At 35.6% G+C, this 27514-nt stretch overlaps 2 protein-coding genes across 3 annotated transcripts; one reads left to right on the forward strand and one right to left on the reverse strand.

The window, feature by feature from the left end:
* Positions 1-2188: 2188 nt before the first annotated feature.
* On the reverse strand, positions 2189-10124 carry LOC117324031 (proteasome subunit alpha type-6). Its single transcript, XM_033879636.1, has 7 exons — positions 9991-10124; positions 7387-7481; positions 6255-6336; positions 4655-4810; positions 4056-4234; positions 3532-3626; positions 2189-2749 (listed from the first exon to the last, which is right to left on the reverse strand). Exons 1-7 carry the CDS (start codon positions 10064-10066, stop codon positions 2692-2694), a joined length of 741 nt encoding a protein of 246 aa, XP_033735527.1. The 5' UTR covers positions 10067-10124; the 3' UTR covers positions 2189-2691.
* A 242-nt stretch (positions 10125-10366) lies between these two features.
* On the forward strand, positions 10367-27296 carry LOC117324032 (adenosine 3'-phospho 5'-phosphosulfate transporter 1-like). 2 transcript variants are annotated; one of them, XM_033879637.1, is made up of 3 exons: positions 10367-10452; positions 22117-22346; positions 23222-27296. In XM_033879637.1, exons 2-3 carry the CDS (start codon positions 22124-22126, stop codon positions 24334-24336), a joined length of 1338 nt encoding a protein of 445 aa, XP_033735528.1. In that variant the 5' UTR covers positions 10367-10452; positions 22117-22123; the 3' UTR covers positions 24337-27296. The 2 variants fall into 2 exon arrangements, with proteins under 2 accessions (XP_033735528.1, XP_033735529.1); XM_033879638.1 differs by lacking the exon at positions 10367-10452 and adding an exon at positions 17226-17256.
* Positions 27297-27514: the final 218 nt, after the last annotated feature.

Consider the following 27514-nt stretch of genomic DNA (forward strand, 5'->3'; position numbering starts at 1 on the left):
GTGTACACACCACAGGTATCTCCTCCCAATGTACACACCACAGGTATCTCCCCTCCCAATGTACACACCACAGGTATCTCCTCCCAATGTACACACCACAAGTATCTCCCCTCCCAATGTACACACCACAGGTATCTCCCCTCCCAATGTACACACCACAGGTATCTCCCCTCCCAATGTACACACCACAGGTATCTCCTCCCAATGTACACACCACAGGTATCTCCCCTCCCAATGTACACACCACAGGTATCTCCCCTCCCAATGTACACACCACAGGTATCTCTCCTCCCAATGTACACCCCACAGGTATCTCCCCTCCCAATGTACACACCACATGTATCTCTCCTCCCAATGTACACACCACGGGTATCTCCCCTCCCAGTGTACACATCACAGGTATCTCCCCTCCCAAAATACACACCACAGGTATCTCTCCTCCCAATGTACACCCCACAGGTATCTCCCCTCCCAATGTACACACCACGGGTATCTCCCCTCCCAATATTCACACCACAGGTATCTCCCCTCCCAATGTACACACCACAGGTATCTCCCCTCCCAGTGTACACACCACAGGTATCTCTCCTCCCAATGTACACACCACAGGTATCTCCCCTCCCAATGTACACACCCCAGGTATCTCCCCTCCCAATGTACACCCCACAGGTATCTCCCCTCCCAGTGTACACACCACAGGTATCTCCCCTCCCAATGTACACACCACAGGTATCTCCCCTCCCAATGTATACACCACAGGTATCTCCCCTCCCAATGTACACACCACAGGTATCTCCCCTCCCAATGTATACACCACAGGTATCTCTCCTCTCAGTGTACACACCACAGGTATCTTCCCTCCACTATGTACAGTGCATGTGTCTTCCCACTTCAGTGTGGAGTGTCACCTCACTCCTGTGTACAAAGCATGTGTTTCATACCTCACTCCAGTGTACCGGAATGTGACCCTCCTTACTTCAGTGTACAAATGCATGCAAGTCTCTTCACTCCAGTGTACAAGTGCATGTGATTCTCCTCACTCCAGTATACCGGAATGTGACCCTCCTTACCCCAGTGTACAAAAGCATGTGATTCTCTTTACTCCAGGTAACAAAGCATGCGTCTCACTCTCCAATGTACAGAGCATGTCTCTCTCTCTACTCAAATATACCGACTGTCTCTCCTACTCTTGTGTACAGATCATGTCTCTCCCCACTCTAGTGTACAGATCATGTCCCTCCCCACACTAGTGTACAGATCATGTGTCTCCACACTCTAGTGTACAGATCATGTGTCTCCCCACTCTAGTGTACATATCATGTCCCTCCCCACTCTAGTGTACAGATCATGTGTCTCCCCACTCTAGTGTACAGATCATGTCCCTCCCCACTCTAGTGTACAGATCATGTGTCTCCACACTCTAGTGTACAGATCATGTGTCTCCACACTCTAGTGTACAGATCATGTCCCTCCCCACTCTAGTGTACAGATCATGTGTCTCCCCACTCTAGTGTACAGATCATGTCCCTCCCCACTCTAGTGTACAGATCATGTGTCTCCACACTCTATTGTACAGATCATGTGTCTCCACACTCTAGTGTACAGATCATGTCCCTCCCCACTCTAGTGTACAGATCATGTGTCTCCACACTCTAGTGTACAGATCATGCGTCTCCCACTCTAGTGTACAGATCATGTGTCTCCCACTCTAGTATACAGATCACGCGTCTCCACTCTAGTGTACAGATCATGCGTCTCCACTCTAGTGTACAGATCATGCGTCTCCACTCTAGTGTACAGATCATGCGTCTCCACTCTAGTGTACAGACCATGCGTCTCCACTCTAGTGTACAGATCATGTGTCTCCACTCTAGTTACAGATCATGTGTCCCCCCACTCTAGTGTACAGATCATGCGTCTCCACTCTAGTGTACAGATCATGTCTTTTCCCACTTTAGTGTACATTCAATGTGTCTCTCCCCACTCTTTACCATGGTTTCTTAGCCTCAGATAGGTGAAATGTAGATATGGTCTGATTTCAATAAAATAGTTTATAGATGTGTCATGGTATTCCACTCTCTACTGATTAATAAACATCTTCTGACTGCATCATTTATAACTGCAGGGGTATTTTGTTAAAATTCATTACAGCCGCAAATAGTCAACATATAAAAACAAATCACTTAAATACAAATTGACACATTTAATTTTATCATTCAACCACAGAAACAGTCTGTTCATTCATTAAATGAAAACGATGTACAGCTAGTTATGATACAGCATGTAAATTACAAATTCTGTTTATATGATCCATCAGAGAATTCTCTAGGACCTACCATCTTACACAAGTTTTGAGAAATATTTGTAGTGTACCTTAGGAAACATAGAACTTAATTAATGATATTTCAATAAATATTCATTTAACTTTCCATAGATATGTACCAAACTTGTGTATTATTTTACTGAAAGTTAAATTTTAGCTGAACATTAACTGTATAGCACTTTTGTCAATTGTCTTTGTGGGAGCACTACTATGATGTCAGAAACTGTCCACCTCAGGAAATGATGTATAGAATGACAGATGTCACACCGTAAAAGAGATTTTTCTCTCTGTCTGGCATCACTGAAGAGAAGTGGTTCCACATGATGAAAAACTATTAGGATGCAAATGATGCTGGTGTAGAATGTATGTTAATCTTTCTCAGCTATGGCTACTAGATGTGCATCTATTTCTTCCTCTGTCAAAGCCCTGGAAAATTAAATTTTCATGAAAAATTAATAATGCAATATCAACAAATATCTATTGCAATATGCACTATCTCATTTCATCAAAATACATTCACATACAGAAAATACAGAGTTAAGATAAGAAATATCTTTGAAACATGCCTTTGCCCTATTTCCACTTTAATAGAGAGCCTTTACCCAGTCAGTGAAGAAGACATTGAAGTTGAACCAATTTAGCTGAAGTAAGTGAGGTAAATTTCACATGATGTACGTTATTATGTAGTACCCCTGAAGATGTGATATACTGCATGAAATATTTGTGTGTACTTTCTTTCATGATTTGGAGCTTTCAAATTATCTTATGGGATTCAGGGTACAAACTTTCATGGCTATCCCATGCACCAATAACATAACAATAATACATACCACAATACTTATATTAATATTGGTTGCTCCATAGCAATCATGACAATAACAAAGTTTATACATAACCAATGTTTCATGATATACTGTATCTGCTAAAGTTTGTTATCTGTGTGACTATCAGAAATATGGTACTCTATGGATTATAAGTTATTGAAATCCAATCCTTGATTTTTTTAAAACAAACAATTCACACCACATTAACAAAAGATATTAAACGAAGCATTAAATTTTTCCTCCTCATTATTTAGATAAATCATTACCTTGTATATATATGTGCTTTCCCCTCACATTTCATTCAAAGCATTTTTAAACAGTGGAGAAATGCACACACTCACAAAATTAGTTTAAAAAGTCACTCATACATTATTGAATTATTACCTGAATTTTGGATGTTCTGTTGTTACAACCCCTACTTCAACTTCTGAGGACTTGAAGTCAGCTGATAAAACAGTTGATAGGCAGGTTATTGCAATCTGTGAATAAAAGAATAATTTTCAATATCTATAACTAGAATGTCATGTGAAGGTGGCCTAGTGACCGGTGATAGCTTATCATAAGAAGATTTTGAAAGCTTGAGTAAGTTAAACAAGCATTGTGAGAGTATTGCTCAAGCAATACATGTCCCCTACTGGCCCCTGTTAAAAATAGTAGCAGTGACCTTAACCTTGAAATTACATACAAACTTTCAACAAAGTACCTTGAAGCATGGCTGTGCGGAAAATTGAGAGGACAGACTGACAGACAGATAGGAAACCTAAAGTCCCCCCCCGGTTTCAGTGGAGGGGTACTAATAATGGATCCTGATGTTAAAGATATTTGTTCATCCTCAGGGGATATGGTACCTATATATGATATATATTTTTTGTAAGATTTATAAAAAAAATCCAACAAATGTAGCTTACTTCTACTGCTTCATTAAATGTAAACTCCTGCTTCTTCTTGACTTTTTTTTCCAGAAAGCTGTTGGCTTCTAGTTGTTTAACTCCAGCTGATGTGGCCTTGTACCCACAGAAGTAACCAGCTGGGTCAGTTTTGTATATCTGTGGTCCATTCTCGTCATCATAGCCCAATAAAATCATACCTGTAATAATATGTAAACACTGTTACACATAGAAATAAAGATACATAACATTAATCACTGTTTTTGTGTTATCTTTATCTACTTCAGTATTTGATATTTTGACAACTTTGTAACCTGTACATCATCTGTGAATGTATAAAGTTTTTAGTTTTAAAAAGAAAATATTATCAGTTAGTATTTGAATAATGACCAAGTAGATTAGATCTTAAAAAGTTCATTCAGATATCAACATTATATTTATATGGCACAATGGTGAGGTCATATCTCTCACTGTATACAAATGTAATTATCAATGACCTTTAACTTGACCTCATGTTTTGAGATAAAGTTGATACTGCAAGAGCTTTGGAAAAAATGTGGAAAACCTTTTTTGAAAGTAATTATGGAATACAGCCGCACAAAATGAAGTGTCCTACTTACTGCATCCTAATGGCCTCATTTCAGCACTTTGTGTGTAGACTTGTGAGATGTCCCCTATACGTTTACATAGCATGTCCACAGGGATTTCATAACCATAGTTATATTTCCATTTTGCTGCCTCATACCTGGCTCTCTGTACCTGTGAGCGGCTGTCAGCTGTAAATATTAGATATAACATATGATAAAACTGCCTTTGGTCAGCAATATTATTTAGGTTTTATGAATTTTTATGAACAAAAGTGACAATGAATGCCAAATGCATGCTTCATATCATAAATACCTATACAACTTGGCACATATAAACATATCAACATCAACACAAGCTGCAACATTAGGGTACATTGTATATCTTAATACATTTCTATTCTATAGTACAGAATAAGCCTATCAATTCAATCATGTGACATGAATGTTTTCCAATCAGAAATATTTGTGCTTTTCTGTCATGCATTCAAAGTAACAGACAAAAAATCATCTTGTGATGACAATGTCTTGTCTTTTCTGTTGATCGTTTTCTTCTGTTTGTATCCCAATACTACAACAGACACCAGTAATTCCTCATATGACCCTGGCTATTGCGAGGATGTTAAACCCTAAACAAGTCAAACATAAGGGCCAGGTACAAAAGCAGCATCTTCCATATCAACTTAACATAAATTTCAAGCAATAGCCATGTATTTTTCGCACTGGAATTAAATATTCCTTTGTGAACAATCACTGACATTTAATTCCTGGTGTACATTGCAATGTGTACTTGAAATAGACAGGCATATTTTTTTTTAAAGTTGGTCCATAACATATGTTGTCTTAAAGATAAAGATTTGAACATCACTTCTTATAACAATGATGCCCATCATCAAATGACCTATAATGGATCTCTGGAAGACTGATCTGATCTAATGTTCTCTTCTTCCTCTTAATCATTTGAAAACAAGAGGAACCTATACATATTAACTCTAGATCCATCAAGAGCTGTCTGAGAAATATTCTTAAAGTTGACAAACTTCAAATATCCATAAAGAAGTGTCTGAAAACATAAAACTATGTCAAAATTCAAAAAGGGCCATCTTCACTTATTTTCCAATCCAATCAGTCTCAAAATGGTACATGCGCAACTAGGGACAAAATTCAAAATGGCAGTCTGTTGGTCATCTCAAGGTCTGATCATCCCAGAATTGAACATGCACAAAAAGGGACCAGGAGGAACCTACATATGAAAATTGATTAACCCAGTGTTTCTTCAGAAATAGCTATAACAGATTTGTTTAAGGACGCAAGAATGGACAGACACCAGGCATAGAGTGATTTGAATAGCCCACCATCTGATGAAAGCCTTTCATTTTTAACGCTTTGAAATTTCTCAATGAAGATTTATATTGTACACATTTACTCACTGAACATGTACTGGTACATTATCAGGTAGTCAGATATTTGGTTGAAAAAAGTAAAGATGGGCCACAGGTGGCCATAAATATTAGATAAATCTTGGAATGTTTCTTGTCAGGTTAAAGTATTTCCATTGCTTGTACTACAACTCCTTCGAGTTCTTCTTTACAGTAGTTTATGTAGTATGGTACTTATAACCAACCATTGTACTTACCAACCATTCCTGTCATCACACATCCTATATTTTCTGTCAGTTGGAACAAATGAGTGACGGAGTCAGCATCAAGCAGCTTGTCCTGTAAAATAATATAAGATGACATTTACATGTAATTCAGTGTAACATTTTGGGTCTCATGATCGAAACATAGTTCTACAGTTCACTGGATCATTAATGGAGTCGGTAGAGCAAGGACATTGAAAATCTATTTATAGGAACGTCAACTTAAACAGTGACCATAATTATTTACCCCAGGTGATTGAATCACAAACATATGCATGAGATAATATTGTGAATAAGAGTATGAAGTTTAATGACAATTGGATCATAAACAAAGTCAGTAGTAGAGTGAGGACATTATCTGGTTATGTACGTACATATAAGCCTATCCCTATAGCTATATCTCCCCACTGACTTGTCAGGAGGGCACCATAATAACTAATATCAATAAATTCCAATATAGTCTCCTGTCAGTTTTTCTGATCAATCTCAAAATGAAACCGACTGATGGGAACCTTCATATCATACTAGAAAAATATTTCCAGTACTACAAGAAATACTTTTTGAATAGCAGTAACAAAATTCAAGTCAAAATCCAAAATATTGTCTTCAACTCAAAATTGAATGGGCAAAACTATTATACGACTACACATGTGTACACAAATTATACTTTAAAAAATTTCCTTCCAGTACTTAAGAAATAGCTATAACAATATTCAACTATAGATGGTCACATGTCAACCATTTTGTTTTTCCAGTCTAAAAATTGAATAGGCACAACCAATTGTAAGGTCCAAGCTTAAAAGCGAACCTACATGTCAAGATTCAGCAATATCCTTCCAGTACTACTCTTAAGAAATGCAATAACAAACTTCTAATGTCAAAATCCAAGAAGGCTGCCTGTCAGCCATTCACTTTGTTTTCCCTGATCAGTCTCATAATCGAATGGGCACAACAAAGGATCAAAGGGAACTTACACATATGAAATATCCTTCAAGTACTTCTCAAGAAATAGCAATTGCAATAACATGGGATTGTTTACATGAAAACGGAAAAAGTGTGATTTTCTTTTTGACATGGACTAATTAAAAACATATTAAATATCCAGTACATGCTTATGACTACTTACAGGTACTTTTTTCTGTGTAACAACAACCGCACTGTCTTTACCTCGCACTGCTACGGATGTGAGCCCACCTTGGTTGATGGCTTTAAATGCATATTCTGTAGAAGTAAACACAGGTTTAATCTTAGTTATATTGACAATTAATCACATACATTATGATCATTTTTTAACTTAAAAATGACATGATTAATTACAGTTAAATCTCAATTTTTTTTATATCAATTATGATGTGAAATTATGCATGTTAAGTAAAAAAACAGAAGTTGCAGGAATATTCATGGTATATGCTATCGCCTGAATGTTGGAAATTAAACAAACCAAGAAAACACGTTTACATCAGGGCTGGAATGCATATTTTGATTTCTTTGTCTGAACATTCTCCTTCATGTGTTTCTCCCAAGGCAACATATGTCATTTCAAAGATTTGGATTCCTCGTTTCTTCATTCAAAGAACGAGCCAATTGGCTTTTGATGCCACCATAATGTCATTGATGTCAAAATGTTAGATCAACAGTACACTTGAAAAGTATGCAGAAAGGCACTGTATTGATTCAAATTTTACTGGAGTGCCTAAATGATTCGCAGAAGGTCTGGCTGGCTGGCAAAATTATCCAAATTTCAGGCAATTTCGAAGGTTGCCAACTGCCTGGCACTTTTTGGCACAAAAGGTGGTTGCCAATATAAATTTTAGGCCCCCATTTCTTGATTTGACCAATTTAGGCACATTTCAAGCCCTACATAGCCATATCTAACCACACGCATATATCCAACAAATGAAAATAAACAGGTGAAGTCCTGTCTTCGACACAGATGTTAGCTATTCGCTAATGATAGCGCTTCTTCATAATCATTACTATGTACAGTTTCCGCAGAGTTTAAAAAACTTGGATAAAATTTGAAGGGAACTGTGCATGTATGCCAATGTCTGTTCAATCAAGACATAAAACAATTCAGAGTGGGTGCTAGAACCACATGATCAGGGAGGGAGGACATTCCAGTGGTCAAATTACCCTCCTGGCAAAGGTTCCCTGTGTAATGGAGGTCCTGCTTTAACAATTAACAAGAGTTTCCTCTAGTTCTCTTTGAATCTACAGGTGTAAATAGCATATATCCTTCTCTAGGATATCTATGTTGTTCATGATTTTATAAGTTTCCACCATGTCATTCCTTTATCTTCTGTATTAAAGTGTTGGAATGCCAAGTTTGAGTAATAATTCAGGATAGGAAAGACTTTCTAGGCTTTTTTGGTAGCTTTTTGTTGGACATTCTCAACTGCTATTTGATCTTTTTTAAGCACTGGAGACCAAACTTCGGTGGCGTACTCTAACATTGGCCTTACAAGGCATTTATATAAGCACTGGAACATATTTTCATCCATATAGGTACGAAGTTCCTAAATATAAGGCCTAAATTTCTATTCGCGAAATAACAAAACATGTAAGTTGGTAAAATGAATAAATATTGGTCTGCTTATATTCATTTTCAGTCCCATCTGAAGAATATCATTGTCGGAATTATTCAGTATCCGCATTCCCGTATTTAGTAACAGACTAATGCGAGTCAATCAGATATGGCTTTGTTGTGTCATCCCAAGACTTTTTTTGATGATTCAGGCCATAGGTGCGCTTGGAGCATGCACCTTGCATGCCAAAAACAATAGCATGCACAGCCCTTGTGCAACGGAAGCTAGCGAGTATCAGAACATAAGAATGAAAGGATGCAAGTTCCAAATTTTGCATTGATGAAATTCAACAAACTCTCAGAAAACTGTCCTTTGACAAAAATCCTATGTTTCACCAATTTTCAACATTCATCAATCACTTTTTCCAAGTGTACATGCTTTTGTGGGCAGGTGTGCCTTTTTTGTTTACATTTGTCCTATAAATATGTGGTCAGATTTGACTTTATAGCCATGGTTAAATCTAACTTTAAAGCCAGATTTAGCTGGTGCTCCAGCATCTGCTCATCACTGTTGTGACCAGACGGGGGATCAAACCTGGGACCGTTCTTACCATTGAGCCAGAAGCATGCATGCTAAGCTTGAGGGCCCAACGTTAACGCTGCCTAATTTTACCATATTCCTCTCCATCTTAATTTTGAGGTCCTTTTTTATTCCTCCGAGATCATACCCGTTTCAACTTACGGAAGCTACCACATATCATTTGTGATGGTGATCCATGCATATAGGGCAAGGACAGTCCGACATCACCGAATGGAGCAGAAAAATCTGTTTGTCGACGACGGCACTGTTTTGACCACACGGTGACACCGGGAATCGAACCCGGGATCTCCTGCTTGGTAGGTGAGCATGCATTCATTGAGCCAAAAGTCCGGACGTGAGGCTCCGGGCCAAACTCTGCCTAATTTTACATTTCTAAATCTAATGATTAAAAATTGCACATCTCAAAACATACTTCCTTTATACCTTTGAAGCTTGATTACCAAAACATATATTGAGAATAATCTGTAGATCAACGTAGGAGTGCGGGGGGGGGGGGGGGGGGGGGGGGGGGGGGGGGGTGCATGACTGGTAAATTGTGTCCTTCAATAGGAATTTATAATCGAATCCTGACCGACTCTTGTTTCAGATTTGTAATTTGTCCTTACCAACTTGGTAAAGTCGTCCTTCCGGAGAAAATATAGTTATGTGTCTGTCAAATCCGGCACTACTGCCCCGCGACATCTTCTTAGTGCTGTTTGTTGTTGGACCGGTGTGAGTTTGCTAAATTTTGTTAAAACTAGCTTTGCATTATGCGCAATAATACAAAATAAACTTATTTTCATTTTCTCATAACACCTAAAATAATTCAATCTATTGTTCTAAAACATTCTTTATATATCATTAACTGAGAAAAAAATAATAAATCTTGAACATGTATCAGTAAGCAATAGTTTTTTATTGGTGGTGTTTTAGATCTACATTTCATAGCGTATCAAGTTCCGAAAGTGAACACGCTGGCTAAAGCCGCAGTTTCGGAGTTGTTCCAAACCGAACCGGAAGTTGTCGGTAGCATCAATCATCACAGGTCATAGCCATCAATCTGTCGTGTAAGAAGAAACATTACACAGGTATGTCATGTCAACAACAGTGCGTCCACGTGTTTTTGGATGGACGAATTATTTCCTTCCATATGGTTAATACTTTTTCGCATTTAAGCATTTTCAGACTCTGCAAATTATGTTGGATATCAAGTTTTCACATCAGCGGTAAGATGCCACGTCATGTAATGTGTTGTATGTTTACAAAACATGTATGTATCCGAGTGATTTTTGAGTAATTTTGTAACATAACTTGACAATTATGTCCCTTGCTAATGACGTGCAGCTGCTTGACACCATGCTCTGATTTGAAAATAGCATCAAGTATTTCTCCAAATATCTGCAACTTTAACTGTCTTCAAGCCTAAATTATTGTAGGTTATATATAACACATGGGTTTCTGTGGTTATGATAATGTTACAATTTGGTAATATGATTATATGTGTTTACAATACACTAAGTAGAGTGTAATACATAAAGCAAATGTACAGTGAATGTCACACTAATTAATAATGCGACACATTAAGTCATTAATGCCCTGACCACTTTAATTCGCATAATACAAAACAACAACTTGTCCCTTTTAAAATTATCATTCATGCACAATGCAGTATCAGCAGGTTGTTCAATGTATAAGAAAAAACAAGTTTGCAGTTTGGAGGAGGCTAAAATTGACAGTGAAGCTGAAATCGGAATGTCTTATAAGAAAAAGTAAACCTTGCATGGGCACTGCATTCAGAAAGAATATACACTAAATACAAACAGAGACATATATACACACTTGTGTATATGTCTCTGATACAAATGCTTAAATTTAAAAAAAAATGTTGATTTCTGTTTTGAAAATATTGTTACATGTTAATTATCAATGAACAAATATTATCTGATAACGATGTATATACATATATATGTTTTCATGATGCAGAGATCTAAAATATTTTCATTGGACATTTAGTAAATTCACTCATATGAACAATTTAGCCATTATATTGTCATTATATTTGACTTTTATGGTATTTTTTCTGGTTTTCATTTGTGCCCAGTTTTTAAAAGGAAAAATAACACTGTTCCTAACACTAATCATTTCTCTGTAGCTGGTAAAGATTTAGTAATTAATTCCATCAGTGAGTTCTGAAATATTGAATTATTGATATGATTTATGGAAAGTATATACTACATACAATGTGTATTTTTTGGTGGTGCCTAATTTATGGCTGGCATATATATATTACAAGTGGGTTTTAGAAGTATATCTGTTAATTGTGTTTACTAAAAACATGTACCAGGTAAAATTGGGACTATAGTAGTCTTGTGACTATACTAAAAGAAGTACAATGTACTTACTTTATAAAGCTAAATTTAATACTTGTGATTTAATTTTGAACCTGGAAAATTTTCATACTCCATACTGTTGAATAAGAAAATTATGTTTTTGTTCTTGTCATATTATACTTTACTTTGATAGACTAGTGATATATATATATAGAGTTATAAACTTAACTAGCTTGTAAGGGGAAATGCACTATTACAATTTACATGTATATATATATATAGTACGTACTTTACTGCACTTCTGCCATATATACTGATGTCCGAGTTATGCTATATCTCTATAATGTTTCTCTTATTCCTTATATACAGAATTCCAACATAAATTAATCTTCAACTTGATATACCGTATTTGACCTAATAAGGGCACCCCTACCTTTTTTCAAGGAAATTAATTTGTCTATTCCTACAGATGACATGTCAGTGCAAAGAGCACCCGAAACTAAACACACATACAAATAATAACTTACCATCTTTATTTGAAGATAAAGTAAAAGACTTCATTCTTGTTGATAAATAACTTTTGTTCAGAACAGAAAGCTAGAAAAAGACATTGTAAATCAATTATTAGGTCAAAGAAAACGATGTATGATATGATCTGGGAAATCACCTGTGTCTATAAATAGAACACAAAAGAGTTCCATTTAAACATAATGCTGGAACACGCGTTCTCTGGTCTAAAGATCAGCTGGCATGGTTTACAAGTTTACAGGAATATTCAAGTGATGTTTAAGTTTAATAAATGATAATGAATAGATATCTTCATCTGCAATATTTTTATGACTGAATATTTTACCGTTTCCACAGTCTTGGGTATTCTGCTATAAGGTATAGTCTGTTTCATAAACTTCAGAATAACTAATCTTAATAAGGGCACCCCCACTGTCAATATTACCCGCGCCCTGCGCCCTTATCAGGTCAAATACGGTATACAAAATATATGTATATCAAGTTGAAGATTATGTTGGAATTCTGTATATAAGGGATAAGAGAAACATTATAGAGACTAGATCTAGAGGAGTTGTCTATTCCAGTCAGTGACCATGATAGTTCCTGCATGGGAATATTCATATAAGAATTCAAATTGTTGTATACAGATAGTTTTGGAATGGAGCTGTGTTTAGAAGGAATAGCAGGTCTGCATGAGAAAGTCTTGACAAATCTATTTGTGATTTGATGAATTTTTGTTGAACTTAAAATGTGTTATGTGTATATTATGCACATTTTTCATAGAGGAGATATATTGTTCATACTATTGTAAAAACTCAGTTTCAACAACAGTACAGAATATGAATACATGTATTAACAAATGGATAACAACAATGATACATGGTAAAACAGGATGGACATCAGTATTTTGAATTAATTATCTCATTTATATCAATAATAAATTTAGCCAATGAAACAGGTTCATTTTGAGTTACATAATTGAATATATAATGTGTATTAAATTTAAATGCATTTGGTCTATCTTAAATATTTAGACATATATTTCCGTCTGTTATTGAGTACTGTATAAGTTGTTGATCACATTGAATATATCTAACAAGCTACATTCTTCAAATATATCTTTCACATATTTCAACAAAGACAAGTTATACTATGACACAATTGTTCATAGTTTATTGCTTTATTTTTTAATGAGCTTACTCACTGCTTATTCTGATTATTTTTAGTCAATTTAGCCCAATTAAATCTAAGAGGAACTGATCATGAATGGAATCGAGATACAATGAATTGAATTGAATTGAATTGAATATCTTTATTTCCTCCAACAAGTGAAGATTATGAAAAATAATACAATATTGAAATATATATGACATTTACGTGTCTTTGATATATTATTGATATTTACATTACAATTTGTTCCCTTTAATTCATAACATTTCTCGTCACGTTCAAATGTTATTATCGATTAATTGAACTATTTCTTGACTTTATATATATATATTCACACAGTTCCAATATAGATACACCTCTACAGTCGGTGTAACCAATACGTTAATGCTGGTTTCATTTTGTAAAACGTTTTCGCAGACTCCAACATGAGTAGTTTCCAATGTTCAGGACTCATTGTCAATGCCATAGTTTCTCCTCCAAGTAGAAAATGTGTAAGTCTATCATCGTCACCCAAAATATTGACACTCTGTACAACCGGAAGTAGATTTACTATTAATGTTTGTAGAGCGTCTCTTACATCAAAATAAACTCGACAGTCTATTATTATGTGCTTCACGATGTCACTAACGTGTTCTTTACAAGAGTCGCACACACAACTGGTAATGGGTAGTGATCCGAGTTTAATTAGAAATCCAAATTCTAGGACCATGTCGGGTAACGCTAAGCTCAACAGCCAAAGTTTATGTGGAGATATTCGTACATGTATATTTCGGAAGCGATTCAGATCTGTCCGCCGCATTATACGCTCTTTCCAGTCTCGTTCCGCAGTATTTTGAATAGTATTTCTCACTGTGTATTTCCAAGCAAGTTTACTAGGGAAGCATCCATACTTAATAAAACTGTTTAAGAATTCTTCTAGGCCATATTTGTAAAGTGTAGTTATCATTGTCCGGAATATTTCCGTGCATTCCGCAAGACCAAAAGTGAGAAAAATTCCTATATTAAAGTTTAACAGCTGTTTATGAATTTTTGATGTATCTGTTAAACAAAGTCTTCCAAAAAACAATAATCTATGTCTATCTATATAATGCATCATTCTACATATTCCAAGAGTTTCTGTAGTGCTTTCAGACGGTGAGTTTTTATCAAACCCTTGCAGAATGCGACAGCATTTCCTTTGCGTTATTTCAAGTTTGTCCAGATATGTGCCTCGTGTCTCTCCCCACATCTCACACGCGTACATTCCAGTTGGTACAATCACGCGTTTCCAAATAGTGGCAGACGCTATCGGATTAATGTCCCCAAACCGGAGACCGATATCCCGCAGCGAGTGGAAAGACTTCCGTAATTTTCCGCATGCCCTTTCTATTAACTTATTTAGAGGATGCATATTTGAGATAATAGTTCCTGCGTAAATTACACTTTCTTTTGCTTTGATTTTGCTCCCACCTATGTACAATTCCATACTTTCTTGCTGATTTCTTTGATTGAACACGACTATCGCACTTTTCTCAGCGTTATATTTCAATTGCCATTTGAAGGCATATGTCCTTGACACTTCCAATAATTCTTGTAGGCCGGATTTGGATGATGATATCAAGCAAGTATCATCAGCCAACAGAAGACCAGGGATATGCCTGTCTGCGATGTTAATTCCACATTTTGTCTCACATAGGTTATTCATTAAACCATCTATATACAATTTGAACATAAATGCGCTCAATACTTTTCCCTGACCGACCCCGCGCGTCACTTGAACGTAGTCGCTAAATTCACCCTTCAGTCGAATACATACTGTTGTGTCCATATAGGAGTTGAATAAAACTTTCCATAGGTTCCCTTGAATACCAAGTTCGTATAATTTATGAAATAATCCATTTAGCCATATCCTGTCGAACGCCTTTTCATTATCAAGAAAGGCGATATAAAGTGGGGATTTCCTTTCAGAAAAGAATGACACAGTTTCTTTTAACGTGAATATTGCAGGAATCGAGCCCATGTCCTTTCTGAAGCCAAATTGTAGAGGGTGTGGGAAATTGATCTTTTTCTGTATAACCCATTGTTCCATTCTTTCCAGCAAAACTTTTTCAAAAAGTTTACCAATTGACGATGTCAGTGTAATTCCTCTAAAACTTGATGGGTCGGAAGGATTTTTATTTCCTCCTTTGAAAATTGGTATGACAGTTCCTTTCTTAAATGACTGTGGGACGTATTCTGTAGACAAAATCCAGGCATACAACATCCTGGTTTGTGATTTGTTAAATTTGATTTGTTTTTTCCCTGTAATATGCCTTCAGCAATAAGCCAGTGTACAATATATATCTTTGATCAATCTACATCATGATCAGGTGTTAAGAAAGTTTGCCTCCAGGTGGCTTTCTAGTACTAATGGGTTCTGTATTGTTGTTTTAGATAGATATCTCTGTTCTTGTTCAATAATGTATTTCAGTTGTCCTACAGAAATTAATGGGCACAACCAAGACATGTCATTTGTTTCTTTTGAAGTTTATCCAGGAATGTATGATTCTATAATCAGAAGCACAATTATTATATACATTGATATATATCTACATTTCTGTCTGAGAAAAACTGTTAACAGATATTACATGCAGATAGTATATTAAATATATGTCAATACAAATATTATAGTCATGTACCTATAATTAAGGTGTCTAATATATAGAGGATATATAACAGTGTCTTCAGTAATACCAAATATATTTCACGAGTGGGGCTACTATTTTGATATTTTTCACGAGTGCGCAGCACGAGTGAAAAATATCAAAATATTAGCCACATGAGTGAAATATATTTGGTATTACTGAAGACACTGTTAGATATTCTGTTTATTACATTTTTTATCATCGAAAAACCTACCCCGTATGCTAACTAGGCCTACAGCGAAAGTTTGCATACAAAAAAAGTAGTTTCCCCTGTCCAGGTGCTGACATATATGTCAGGCTTTCTGATTGGTCAATTATTTTGGTATTTTCTAATCATTAATTTGATTGGTCAAATCAGCAAAAGTGATATTTTTCACTAGTGAAAAATATCACTTTTATAGAATGAATAATTTTTGATATTTGGTAAAAATGTAATAAATATATACTGTCCATACACTGTCACACACTTGAAGTGTGTCTTGTTGACAATTCTGTTGTATTGTTATGGTTTTCTGATGCCACTGTAAGTTAATGAAATTAATAATATACCATGGTAAGAAATTCCAGCATTTTGGTAAATGTTGAACATTGACCTAGGCTAATAAAACCAGATGGGTTGCAGACATATGGAAGATATATATATACCAATATTTATACATGTACACGGTATTCACTTACAGTTTTGAGATTCATTGTGGCATGCTACTGACATTGTTTGAACTTTTGCTTTTAATATCATACACATAACCTTGGACATAAAAACTATTAATTTTTGTTATGTTTATAGCATGTTTTTTTGTTTTTTGATTTTGTAAATAGGTTACAAATTTAAATATATACATGTACATTAAATTAAGCAAATGCGTCTTCAAAATATTTTTTTTGTTGCCTACAAACATGATTTAGATTATGTACTGTTAAAAACAATGATGATTGAGCATAATGTAATGCAATATATATTTATTGGAGATACAAGTTCAATGATTGAGTAGCTGTGTATATATACCCTTTTGTGTGCATACATCTTTATACATACCCGGTATTTAACAGTAATGGAATTATGAAATGATATTTCAACACTTTCATACCATATTTGGCATATTTTGGTTTGGCCTTATTTAAGCATACATTGTGTATGTATCCATCAATCATTTTTTTTCTTTTGATGTACCTTCAGATCTCTCAATTCCTGCAATAAACAACAAGCTTTTTGGGAATTAAGGTAATGATTTGTTTTGATAGCTATACAAGAACTCTTTTTTTGTGTATTTCTAATCTCACCTGCACTTTGCTGATAGAGAGCCTTTTTGTTACTCTCAGCATTAATTTGGCCTTGTCTCATGTTTAAAGTTCAGTGGTGTGCATTATTAAATTTATAGCCTTATAATTACCAACAGCACAGTATTATACATTCTTGTATTTATATTGGGATGATGTTTGCTTGTTCAGATGAGAATTTTGGTGTATTTTCAAGATATTTTTGAAAGGGCATTCCTTCTTTTAGATAAAGTTTAGGTCGTCAAAATCAAATTTACTGAAAAATGTGTATTTTTTCCTAATAGTAAAAGTTATAATCTTTACATTGATAAGGCAGTTTTACTCTCACAATAGAAATTGTGCATGTTTCTGATGTGCAAATGAAGGAATGCCCCTTTAACAGTTTTAATCAATAAAAATATAAAAGTTGAATATATTTACTGGTATGATTTCTTGAAAATGAATTTGCAAATGTGTTATATTATGTGACATTGTGTGTTTTTAGCCCACCATCATCAGATGGTGGGCTATTCAAATCGCCCTGCGTCCGTGGTCCGTGGTCCGTCCGTCCGTAAACAATTCTTGTTATCGCTATTTCTGAGAAAGTAGTGATGTGATCTTTCTCAAATTTCATATGTAGGTTCCCCTTGGTGCCTAGTTGTGCATATTGCATTTTGGGACCGACTGGAAAACAACATGGCCGACAGGCAGCCATCTTGGATTTTGACAATTGAAGTTTGTTATCTCTATTTCTGAGAAAGTATTGAAGAGATCTTTCTCAAATTTCATATGTTGGTTCCCCTTGGTGCCTAGTTATGCATATTGCATTTTGGGACCAATCAGAAAACAACATGGCCGACAGGCAGCCATCTTGGATTTTGACAATTTGAGTTTGTTATCGCTATTTCTGAGGAAGTGCTGAAGGGATCTTTCTCAAATTTCATATATAGGTTCCCTTTGGTGCCTAGTTATGCATATTACATTTTGGGACCAATCGGAAAACAAAATGGCCGACAGGCAGCCATCTTGGATTTTGACAATTGAAGTTTGTTATCGCTATTTCTGTGAAAGTACTGAAGGGATCTTTCTGAAATTTCATATGCAGGTTCCCCTCAGTGCCTATAGTTATGCATATTGCATTTTGGGACCAATCGGAAAACAACATGGCCGACAGGCAGCCATCTTGGATTTTGACAATTGAAATTTGTTATCGCTTTTTCTGTGAAAGAACTGAAGGGATCTTTCTCAAATTTCATATGGAGGTTCCCCTTGGTGCCTACTTATGCATATTGCATTTTGAGACCAATCGGAAAACAAAATTGCTGACAGGCAGCCATCTTGGATTTTGACAATTAAAATTTGTTATCGCTATTTCTCAGAAAGTAATGAAGGGATCTTTCTGAAATTACAAATGCAGGTTCCCCTCAGTGCCTAGTTATGCATATTGCATTTTGAGACTAATCAGAAAACAACATGGCTGACAGGCAGCCATCTTGGATTTTGACAATTGAAGTTTGTTATCGCTATTTCTGTGAAAGTACTGAAGGGATCTTTCTCAAATTTCATATGTAGGTTCCCCTCAGTGCCTAGTTTTGCATACTGGGACCAATACGAAAACAACATGGCCGACAGACAGCCATTATAGCTAAATCTTAAATTCTATATATAGGTTCCCCTTGTTTAAATAGTACTAGAGGGCTGTTTCTGAATTTACACAGATAAGTAAGACTTAGAGGAAGGGAAAAGTAGGGAAAAGATCAATCTGACATGGAACCTATAAAGATCATTCAATGGTGGGCGCCAAGATCCCTCTGGGATCTCTTGTCATACTTACCAAATACCATGAAACATATAACATTTTTTAGTAAGACTAAAATGCATGTATTCAGAATTATAAAAATCATTTATAGGGTACATAATTATGTTAGGTATTCTATACAAGTAAGTTTTGTCTCATTTTGATTTTTCTTAACTTAAGTAAGAATGGGGATAACTCCTTCAAATATTATTAGATTAACTTGAATTTTGTACACGTTTGTGATAAACAATGTAGCATATGAAATTTTGTTCCACAATGAGAAGCATTTCACAAACTTCTTATGATTGATTTGAGTCAAGTAGGGACAATGACTCATCTTTTAATACTTTTAATTAGACATATAATTTTATAATGGGTTGACATGTACGCCAGCTTTTGAAATTCTGGCACTAACATTTTCGCCAAACCTTTAAGGTTGCTAGGTTTGATGAAGTGTATTGGTTTAATTTGCTGTCAGTCACTGACAAAGGTGCGTAATTTTAACATTATATACACATACACAGGTTTTTGATTCTGTTACATTATTCTTCACATGATGTAGATATAGAGAAAGAACACATTTGTATTATATGTAATTCTGGTCTCCCTCCTTAGTAGTCCGAATTGGAATGGTCTCCCTCCTAATTAGTCCGAATTTGAATGGTCTCCCTCCTAAGTAGTCCGAATTAGAATGGTCTCCCTCCTAAGTTGTCCGAATTAGAAAGGTCTCCCTCGTATGTAGTCCGAATTAGAATGGTCTCCCTCGTATGTAGTCTGTATTAGAATGGTCTCCCTCCTAAGTAGTCCGAATTAGAAAGGTCTCCCTCCTAAGTAGTCCGAATTAGAATGGTCTCCCTCGTATGTTGTCTGAATTAGAATGGTCTCCCCCCTAAGTAGTCCGAATTAGAAAGGTCTCCCTCCTAAGTAGCCCGAATTAGAATGGTCTCCCTCCTAATTAGTCTGAATTAGAATGGTCTCCCTCCTAAGTAGTCCGAATTAGAATGGTCTCCCTCGTATGTAGTCCGAATTAGAATGGTCTCCCTCCTAAGTAGCCCGAATTAGAATGGTCTCCCTCCTAAGTAGTCCGAATTAGAAAGGTCTCCCTCCTAAGTAGTCCGAATTAGAATGGTCTCCCTCCTAATTAGTCCGAATTATTCTGGTCTCCCTCCTAAGTAGTCCGAATTATTCTGGTCTCCCTTCTAAGTAGTCCGAATTATTCTGGTCGCCCTCCTAAGTAGTCTGAATTATTCTGGTCTCCCTCCTTAGTAGTCCGAATTAGAAAGGTCTCCCTCCTAAGTAGTCCGAATTAGAATGGTCTCCCTCCTAATTAGTCCGAATTATTCTGGTCTCCCTCCTAAGTAGTCCGAATTATTCTGGTCTCCCTTCTAAGTAGTCCGAATTATTCTGGTCGCCCTCCTAAGTAGTCTGAATTATTCTGGTCTCCCTCCTTAGTAGTCCGAATTAGAATGGTCTCCCTCCTAATTAGTCCGAATTTGAATGGTCTCCCTCCTAAGTAGTCCGAATTAGAATGGTCTCCCTCGTATGTAGTCCGAATTAGAAAGGTTTCCCTCGTATGTAGTCCGAATTAGAATGGCCTCCCTCGTATGTAGTCCGAATTAGAATGGCCTCCCTCGTATGTAGTCCGAATTATTCTGGTCTCCCTCCTTAGTAGTCCGAATTAGAATGGTCTCCCTCCTAATTAGTCCGAATTTGAATGGTCTCCCTCCTAAGTAGTCCGAATTATTCTGGTCTCCCTCCTAAGTAGTCCGAATTATTCTGGTCTCCCTCCTAAGTAGTCCGAATTATTCTGGTCTCCCTCCTTAGTAGTCCGAATTAGAATGGTCTCCCTCCTAATTAGTCCGAATTTGAATGGTCTCCCTCCTAAGTAGTCCGAATTAGAATGGTCTCCCTCCTAAGTAGTCCGAATTAGAAAGGTCTCCCTCGTATGTAGTCCGATTTAGAATGGTCTCCCTCGTATGTAGTCTGAATTAGAATGGTCTCCCTCCTAAGTAGTCCGAATTAGAAAGGTCTCCCTCCTAAGTAGTCCGAATTAGAATGGTCTCCCTCGTATGTAGTCTGAATTAGAATGGTCTCCCCCCCTAAGTAGTCCGAATTAGAATGGTCTCCCTCCTTTGTAGTCCGAATTATTCTGGTCTCCCTCCTAAGTAGTCCGAATTATTCTGGTCTCCCTCCTAAGTAGCCCAAATTAGAATGGTCTCCCTCCTAATTAGTCCGAATTAGAATGGTCTCCCTCCTAATTAGTCCGAATTTGAATGGTCTCCCTCCTAAGTAGCCCGAATTAGAATGGTCTCCCTCCTAAGTAGTCCGAATTAGAAAGGTCTCCCTCCTAAGTAGTCCCAATTATACTGATGTTTTATCAACTTTTTCTTTAATATCATTCTGACCCATATATTAAAAAGTCAGTTTTTCTGAAAAAAATCAGACTACCTCAAGGTTGTGAGAGTTTACATCCCTGTGTGAAAAAAAGAGGACATTTCCATAGAGGATACATATAGTATTTTATGAACCCAAGAAATCCTTTCCGAAGTCCCAGTTATATTAACATACAAAATGTTCAGTGATAGTTCACTAAAATATATCAATATCAACTCACGCTTTATATATACTAATTAGAAAGCCAATTCTTACATTTGTGACACCGGCTATGTGAGTTTAATAAATTACATAGACATAGCCATCAGTGTATGATTCTGTTGATCACATAATTACGAGACTGTAATAATTAATTTTTATATAAGATTGGTAAATTTCGACTTGAGTGGAATCAAATGTTTTACCTTTACAGAGACAATCATGTGACATCATAAATTATTATATGTTGATGTGTCTTATGATACTAAATAGTGGAAATTAAAGGGCTCATTATATTATGATTACTTGGATTTTTATAGATTGTTTGAATTGATAACTGGTTTATTTTGATAATGGATTTGATTCTGAACCCAAGAACTCTCATTTTTATCTTTATTGTGTTTACATTAACACAGATGTATTTTGACTTTTCAGTATTGTGATGCAGGCCACAATGTGGTTCTTAGGCATTCTGGTGCTGAATATTGTGCTACCACTGTGTCTGGGGAAAGAGTCGACTGCAGCCAATGAGATGGTGGAACCTCATTGGGTAGACTTTTGGTTTGTGCGACTGTGTCTCAACATCCTAGGTTATGCAACCATCTTTGTGCCTGGTGCTCTTCTGATCAAGTACTTCAGGGATAAACGTTATAATGAAACAGCTGGTAAGTGTTGTAACTAGGGGAGCAATTTTTGTCAATCTATACACTACTGTACATGTAGTTTTTCTCAATCAACATATAGGACCAGTGATTTCTCAGTGTGATACTTGATCACAGAATTGTCAGAAGCTTACAAATGGGTGATGATGAGCCTTTCAAATTGTCAAAGTTAACATTCTGTTCATTTTCCATCTGTCTAGTTTCTTGTTGCAGAAATTTTTCAGGAAGTTTACTTCTGAGGGGATTTTATAATAAATATTTCCAGTATGATTTCTAGTTGTGCATGCATATGTCACATTTTTAAGTTGATGGGCTTTTTCAAGATGGCTGTCGGTCACCATTTTGGAATTTGATATTTAAGTTTTTGTGTTACCATTATTTCTTTGAATTCAAGGCTACTGAAAGGATGTTCTTGAGACCTTATGGACATGTCCGTTATTCAAGTTAACGTTCACTGTTTTGCATGCCAAATTATGCATCAAAATGGCCACTATTCAATCATTGAAGATCCGGTCCATGGTCATTGTATTTGGCAGCATGGGATTTGATGCTAAACAGTTTCATCATGTTAATGTCTTTGACCTACTACCAATGCAAGATATTATGTGCCAGATATGTAGAATCTTTGGGGTTTTCGTTTTCTGAAAGAGACCCTTGTTGGTCCTGTTACAGCCAGCAGGAACTTGTGATGAGGTTAATACAATATCCATTTATATTGCTGAACACTTTACATTTTAGCTTGCCTGTCATGCTTGTGAGTTATATGAAATATTCTAACACTTGTTTTATATATCAAATCTAAAAGTAACATGTGTAGGATCCTCTGTGAATGTAAAGTTTATATCCAGATCTGTTAATCACATAGTTATTGTTTACAGGTCCAAGTCTGCTGTCACAGATGATCAAGAACTGTGTGTTTGGTAAGGAAACAGAGAAGGGACTTCTGGAACAAGGCGGGTCATCAAAAGGTAGTGGTGGCAGTGAGGACAATAGCAACCAGTTTCAGAAATGTGGTACACTAATGTTCTGTGTGGCTGGTCTGCAAGGGGCCTACCTTACCTGGGGCGTTATACAGGAAAGGATTATGACATTTGAATATGGAAAAACTGATACAGAACCAGGAGAATTTTTCAAGAATTCTCAGTTTTTAGTGTTCATCAACAGAATTTTGGCACTTGCTATTGGAAGTATTGTGCTAATTGCAAGAGCTCAACCCCCACACAATGCTCCTTTGTTTAAGTATTCCTACAGTTCCTTCTCCAATATAATGAGCAGCTGGTTCCAATATGAGGCCCTGAAATTTGTCAGCTTTCCTACGCAGGTGCTTGCTAAAGCTTCCAAGGTAATACCTGTCATGTTGATGGGTAAAGTAGTATCCCGCAAAACTTACGACTACCACGAATACATCACTGCATTGATGATATCAGCTGGCATTAGCATGTTCCTTTTAAGTAGTGGTGATGTCACACGGCACAAAAGCAGTGTAACGACTGTATCAGGAGTGATACTGTTGGCTGGATACATACTCTTTGACAGCTTTACATCTAACTGGCAGGGTGAATTATTTAGACGATACAAGATGTCCCCCATCCAGATGATGACGGGTGTGAATTTATTCTCATGCATTCTCACTGCAGTCTCTCTGCTAGAACAAGGAGGATTCTTTGATTCATTAGGATTTATGAGTCGTAACCCAGCCTTCGTTTTTCATGCCGTTATCTTGAGTCTCTGTTCTGCTTTTGGACAATTATTTATATTTTTCACACTCTCTAGGTTTGGACCTGTGACATTTACAATCATAATGACCATTCGTCAGGGAATCGCCATTCTGTTGTCTTGCATAATCTACGGGCATCCAGTGACAATTGTCGGCTTTTTCGGAATAATGGTGGTTTTCTTTGCTCTCTTTCTAAAAATCTATGCAGGCTATAGGAAGAGACAAGTTCAGCAGCTTTCAACACAACAGAGCAACAATGGAGTGTCCAAAGTCTGATGCAATAAATTAATAGCTTTGTATAAATGTTTTGACTGAAGGTGAATCAGTGTACATCGCGGACCACGAAAATAGAGTTATTATCCAATGGAGGATCCAGGGGGGGTTCAGTGGAGCCCCGCTTTTAATCTCAGCATATTTATTAATACTATTTATACAATCTTACCCAGTTTCTTTCATTTCAACCGACAGAGTACTGTGCTTCGATAAGATGTATATAAAAAAAATCTCCTATTAGAGCTACAAGTACATGTATATATACTGTGGTACGGTTTTTAAATAGTAATTAAGTTGAATTTGAACCACCTTTGTCGATCTGCCCCTGTTATGAATAGGCCAGTATGAATTACCTGGTATTAGTGGCAATTCATGAAGAAAAAATTAGCTTACAGATTTTGGGTTTGAAGGACAAGGGATATAAAATATCACTCCCCTACTACCTAGACAAAGCAAACATTATGTTACAACAGCTATAGTAAAAGCTGGCCTTGGATACATTTTGAATGTTTAGAAATCGAGTCAATACACATGAATCAATAAATTTTGAAATTGTCTTTTTTTTACAAATATTTTTGTATGACAAAGATTATTGACTGTTATATATATCTGTTGTTGTTATATAGTCGCTATAGTTTTGCACTATTAAACTTACATTTTGACACAGCTCTGTTGTATTCATTTTGCAGCAGTGGTGTCATTTATTTTTTTGTGACAAAATATATTGTATTTTTTTGTTATTTATTCACAACTTGTAATATTTCTGCTTGTTTCAGAAATTGACAAAGTTGATGAAGTGGGTTTATATATTAATCATTTTTGAATAGTGTGCGATTTTGACATTTTAATGGAATGTATATAACCTGTGGGACTTACATAATCTTTTTGAAATTTGAAGATGATACATGTTCATAATTCTATGTATACCTTGACATGAAAATTCACACATTTCATTGAAAGTGAAACTTTAGTTCACTTAATTATTTTCTTATTATAAAATAAGTTATCTGACTTTGTTTATTATTAGTTGTTTTGTTTTGTTTTTTGTATTTTTCATTTTTTTTAGCTTTATTCCTAGTACAGTGTATTGCATATTAGTTCATTAAGGGCATCAACATGGTTTTATGTACATGTATATTATGATTATCATTCTATTATTTCTTGTGATAATTTGAATATACATGTACTGGTTTAAACACTTTTCAATCTCATTCACTGCTCATTTACCGCATTTTAATTGTGAAAAATAACTACTGTACTTAAAAAGACATGCTGGCTTGTAACTTCTATAACCAAAGGCTGACCAGATAATATCTTCATTATTTGCTGTTGTAATGAAGATTTTAATTTGGTATCAAAGCAAACCAAAGCCTTGAAAAAAACGAAATATCTTTTTTTTTTACCCTTTTATGTGTTTGATATTGACAAGAAAGGTAGTCAAAAACCTATTGTTGATAGTTACAGGGTGATGTTGGTGATGTGTATTAGACAAATCTACATTGGGATCTTGTCTCCACACCTCAATGGAGATAAATTCTTAAAAAACATGAATAGCTGATAGACAAAGAAATGCACAGACTATACGCACTATATGTTTGATAAAATTGTGATCAATTTCATCTTTGAAATACAATAATATATATGTATAAGCAATAGTCATGTCATTCCTATAATGTTTCAATTGTATCGAGAACTTCACAATCTATATAACAGAAGTCAGGCAAATTGAGCCAATTTATAGTAACCTGTCAACACGTACATCAATTCCCGCTAATAAATCATTCACCCAAAGTTGAATAATATCCAGTTGTGAAATTTGTGATCATTATAAATGTATTGTACATTGGTCTACCTTAAGTTAGTATGAGCTATATTTTTTATTTTTCACTATTTCTGTCCAGTAACTAACATCATAAAAATGTCTGTTTTACTTAATGACAATAAAAATATCAAAGATTGTAAAAAACATGGTACATGTATACGTAATTCTTATTGTAAGGATTTTTATCTCAATTTCTTTGTGTTATGTGATGATCTGTACAACTGCTTTAATTGAAGATTATGATCTGTAAAACTGGTTTAATTAAAGATAAGCTACCCAGGTACTCCATTACACCAGTAGGTACACTGGCTGTCTTCATTGTATGGTTTGTATATTTTTTTACAAAAAAAAAAAGAAAGAAAAAAAGTGGAGGGCTTTTATATACTAGTCTTGGTATACATCAAGAAGAATGATTGTGAAGGTTATATCATTGATTTTATATTTAAATGGTTAAATATTGTGGTTATACTGTATTGTGGTCTTATTATTACTATACGAAATAAAAACCTATACTGGGCTACTAGTGTCTGGTAGTACAACTTATTCACTTAGCTTACTTTCTATTAAAGCAGACATCTCCTCCATTGTTGTCCAATGTTTTCTTGTGATAGTGCCCCTGTTGCAAACTTTATTCTGTGTTTTGTACATTAGATCAATATATACCTATTTTGATTGTTTTTCTGTGTGAAATGACATTGTAATCTCACTACATTTTATGGACAATTGTGTTTAGATTGTATGCCAAATATTTTGAAAATAGGAAGTGTTACTGTATTTTAATGAATTTCCCTTTTTATGTATTAGGGGAGAACTTACTTATAACCAACTTTATGTTGTATTGTGGTTTGTATCAAACCTTGTAAGAGTTTAAAACTGGAGAAATAGGATTATTTAATTAATTTTGGTTTTATTTCTTTTGGGAGTTTTTTTCACAGCACTTGTTTTATTCCACCACGCCTCTGGACACTGTCCATCCTATTATTTATTACATGTATTGCATTAGACCATGCTAGATTGCTAATCCCTATCTAGGACCTAAGTTAGACAAATCTTTTACCATATGCTATGATATCTTGAGTTTAATTACACAATTACAGTATACCCCAACATGTGACCAGATTAAAGCCATTTAGGAATCAGATTGTTGTCCATTTGTCTTAATTACAGAATTTTGTTTAGACAAACAAATTCTAGTTTCCATCTGAATTTGTGAAAACTTATATTTAAACAATTTTAAATAATAGTGAAGTAAAACCTGTGTACTTACCATAACTGTTTTTATGTCCTCACAATTATATTGTCCTGTCCAATCCTAAATATAATCATTATCACTATTGCAAGAGCATTTCCTTTGTGATT

Source organism: Pecten maximus, chromosome 3 (assembly GCF_902652985.1).
Source record: "Pecten maximus chromosome 3, xPecMax1.1, whole genome shotgun sequence".
NCBI lineage: Eukaryota > Metazoa > Mollusca > Bivalvia > Pectinida > Pectinidae > Pecten > Pecten maximus.

Coding starts and splice junctions, on each gene's coding strand:
- LOC117324031 (XM_033879636.1), bottom strand. CDS start 10,066: ATGTCGCGGGGCAGTAGTGCCGGATTTGACAGACACATAACTATATTT. Junction 7,482..9,990: donor AGGACGACTTTACCAAGTTG/GTAAGGACAAAT, acceptor TTACTTCTACAG/AATATGCATTTAAAGCCATC. Junction 4,811..6,254: donor TGTGATGACAGGAATGGTTG/GTAAGTACAATG, acceptor TAATATTTACAG/CTGACAGCCGCTCACAGGTA.
- LOC117324032 (XM_033879637.1), top strand. CDS start 22,124: ATGCAGGCCACAATGTGGTTCTTAGGCATTCTGGTGCTGAATATTGTG. Junction 22,347..23,221: donor ACGTTATAATGAAACAGCTG/GTAAGTGTTGTA, acceptor TATTGTTTACAG/GTCCAAGTCTGCTGTCACAG.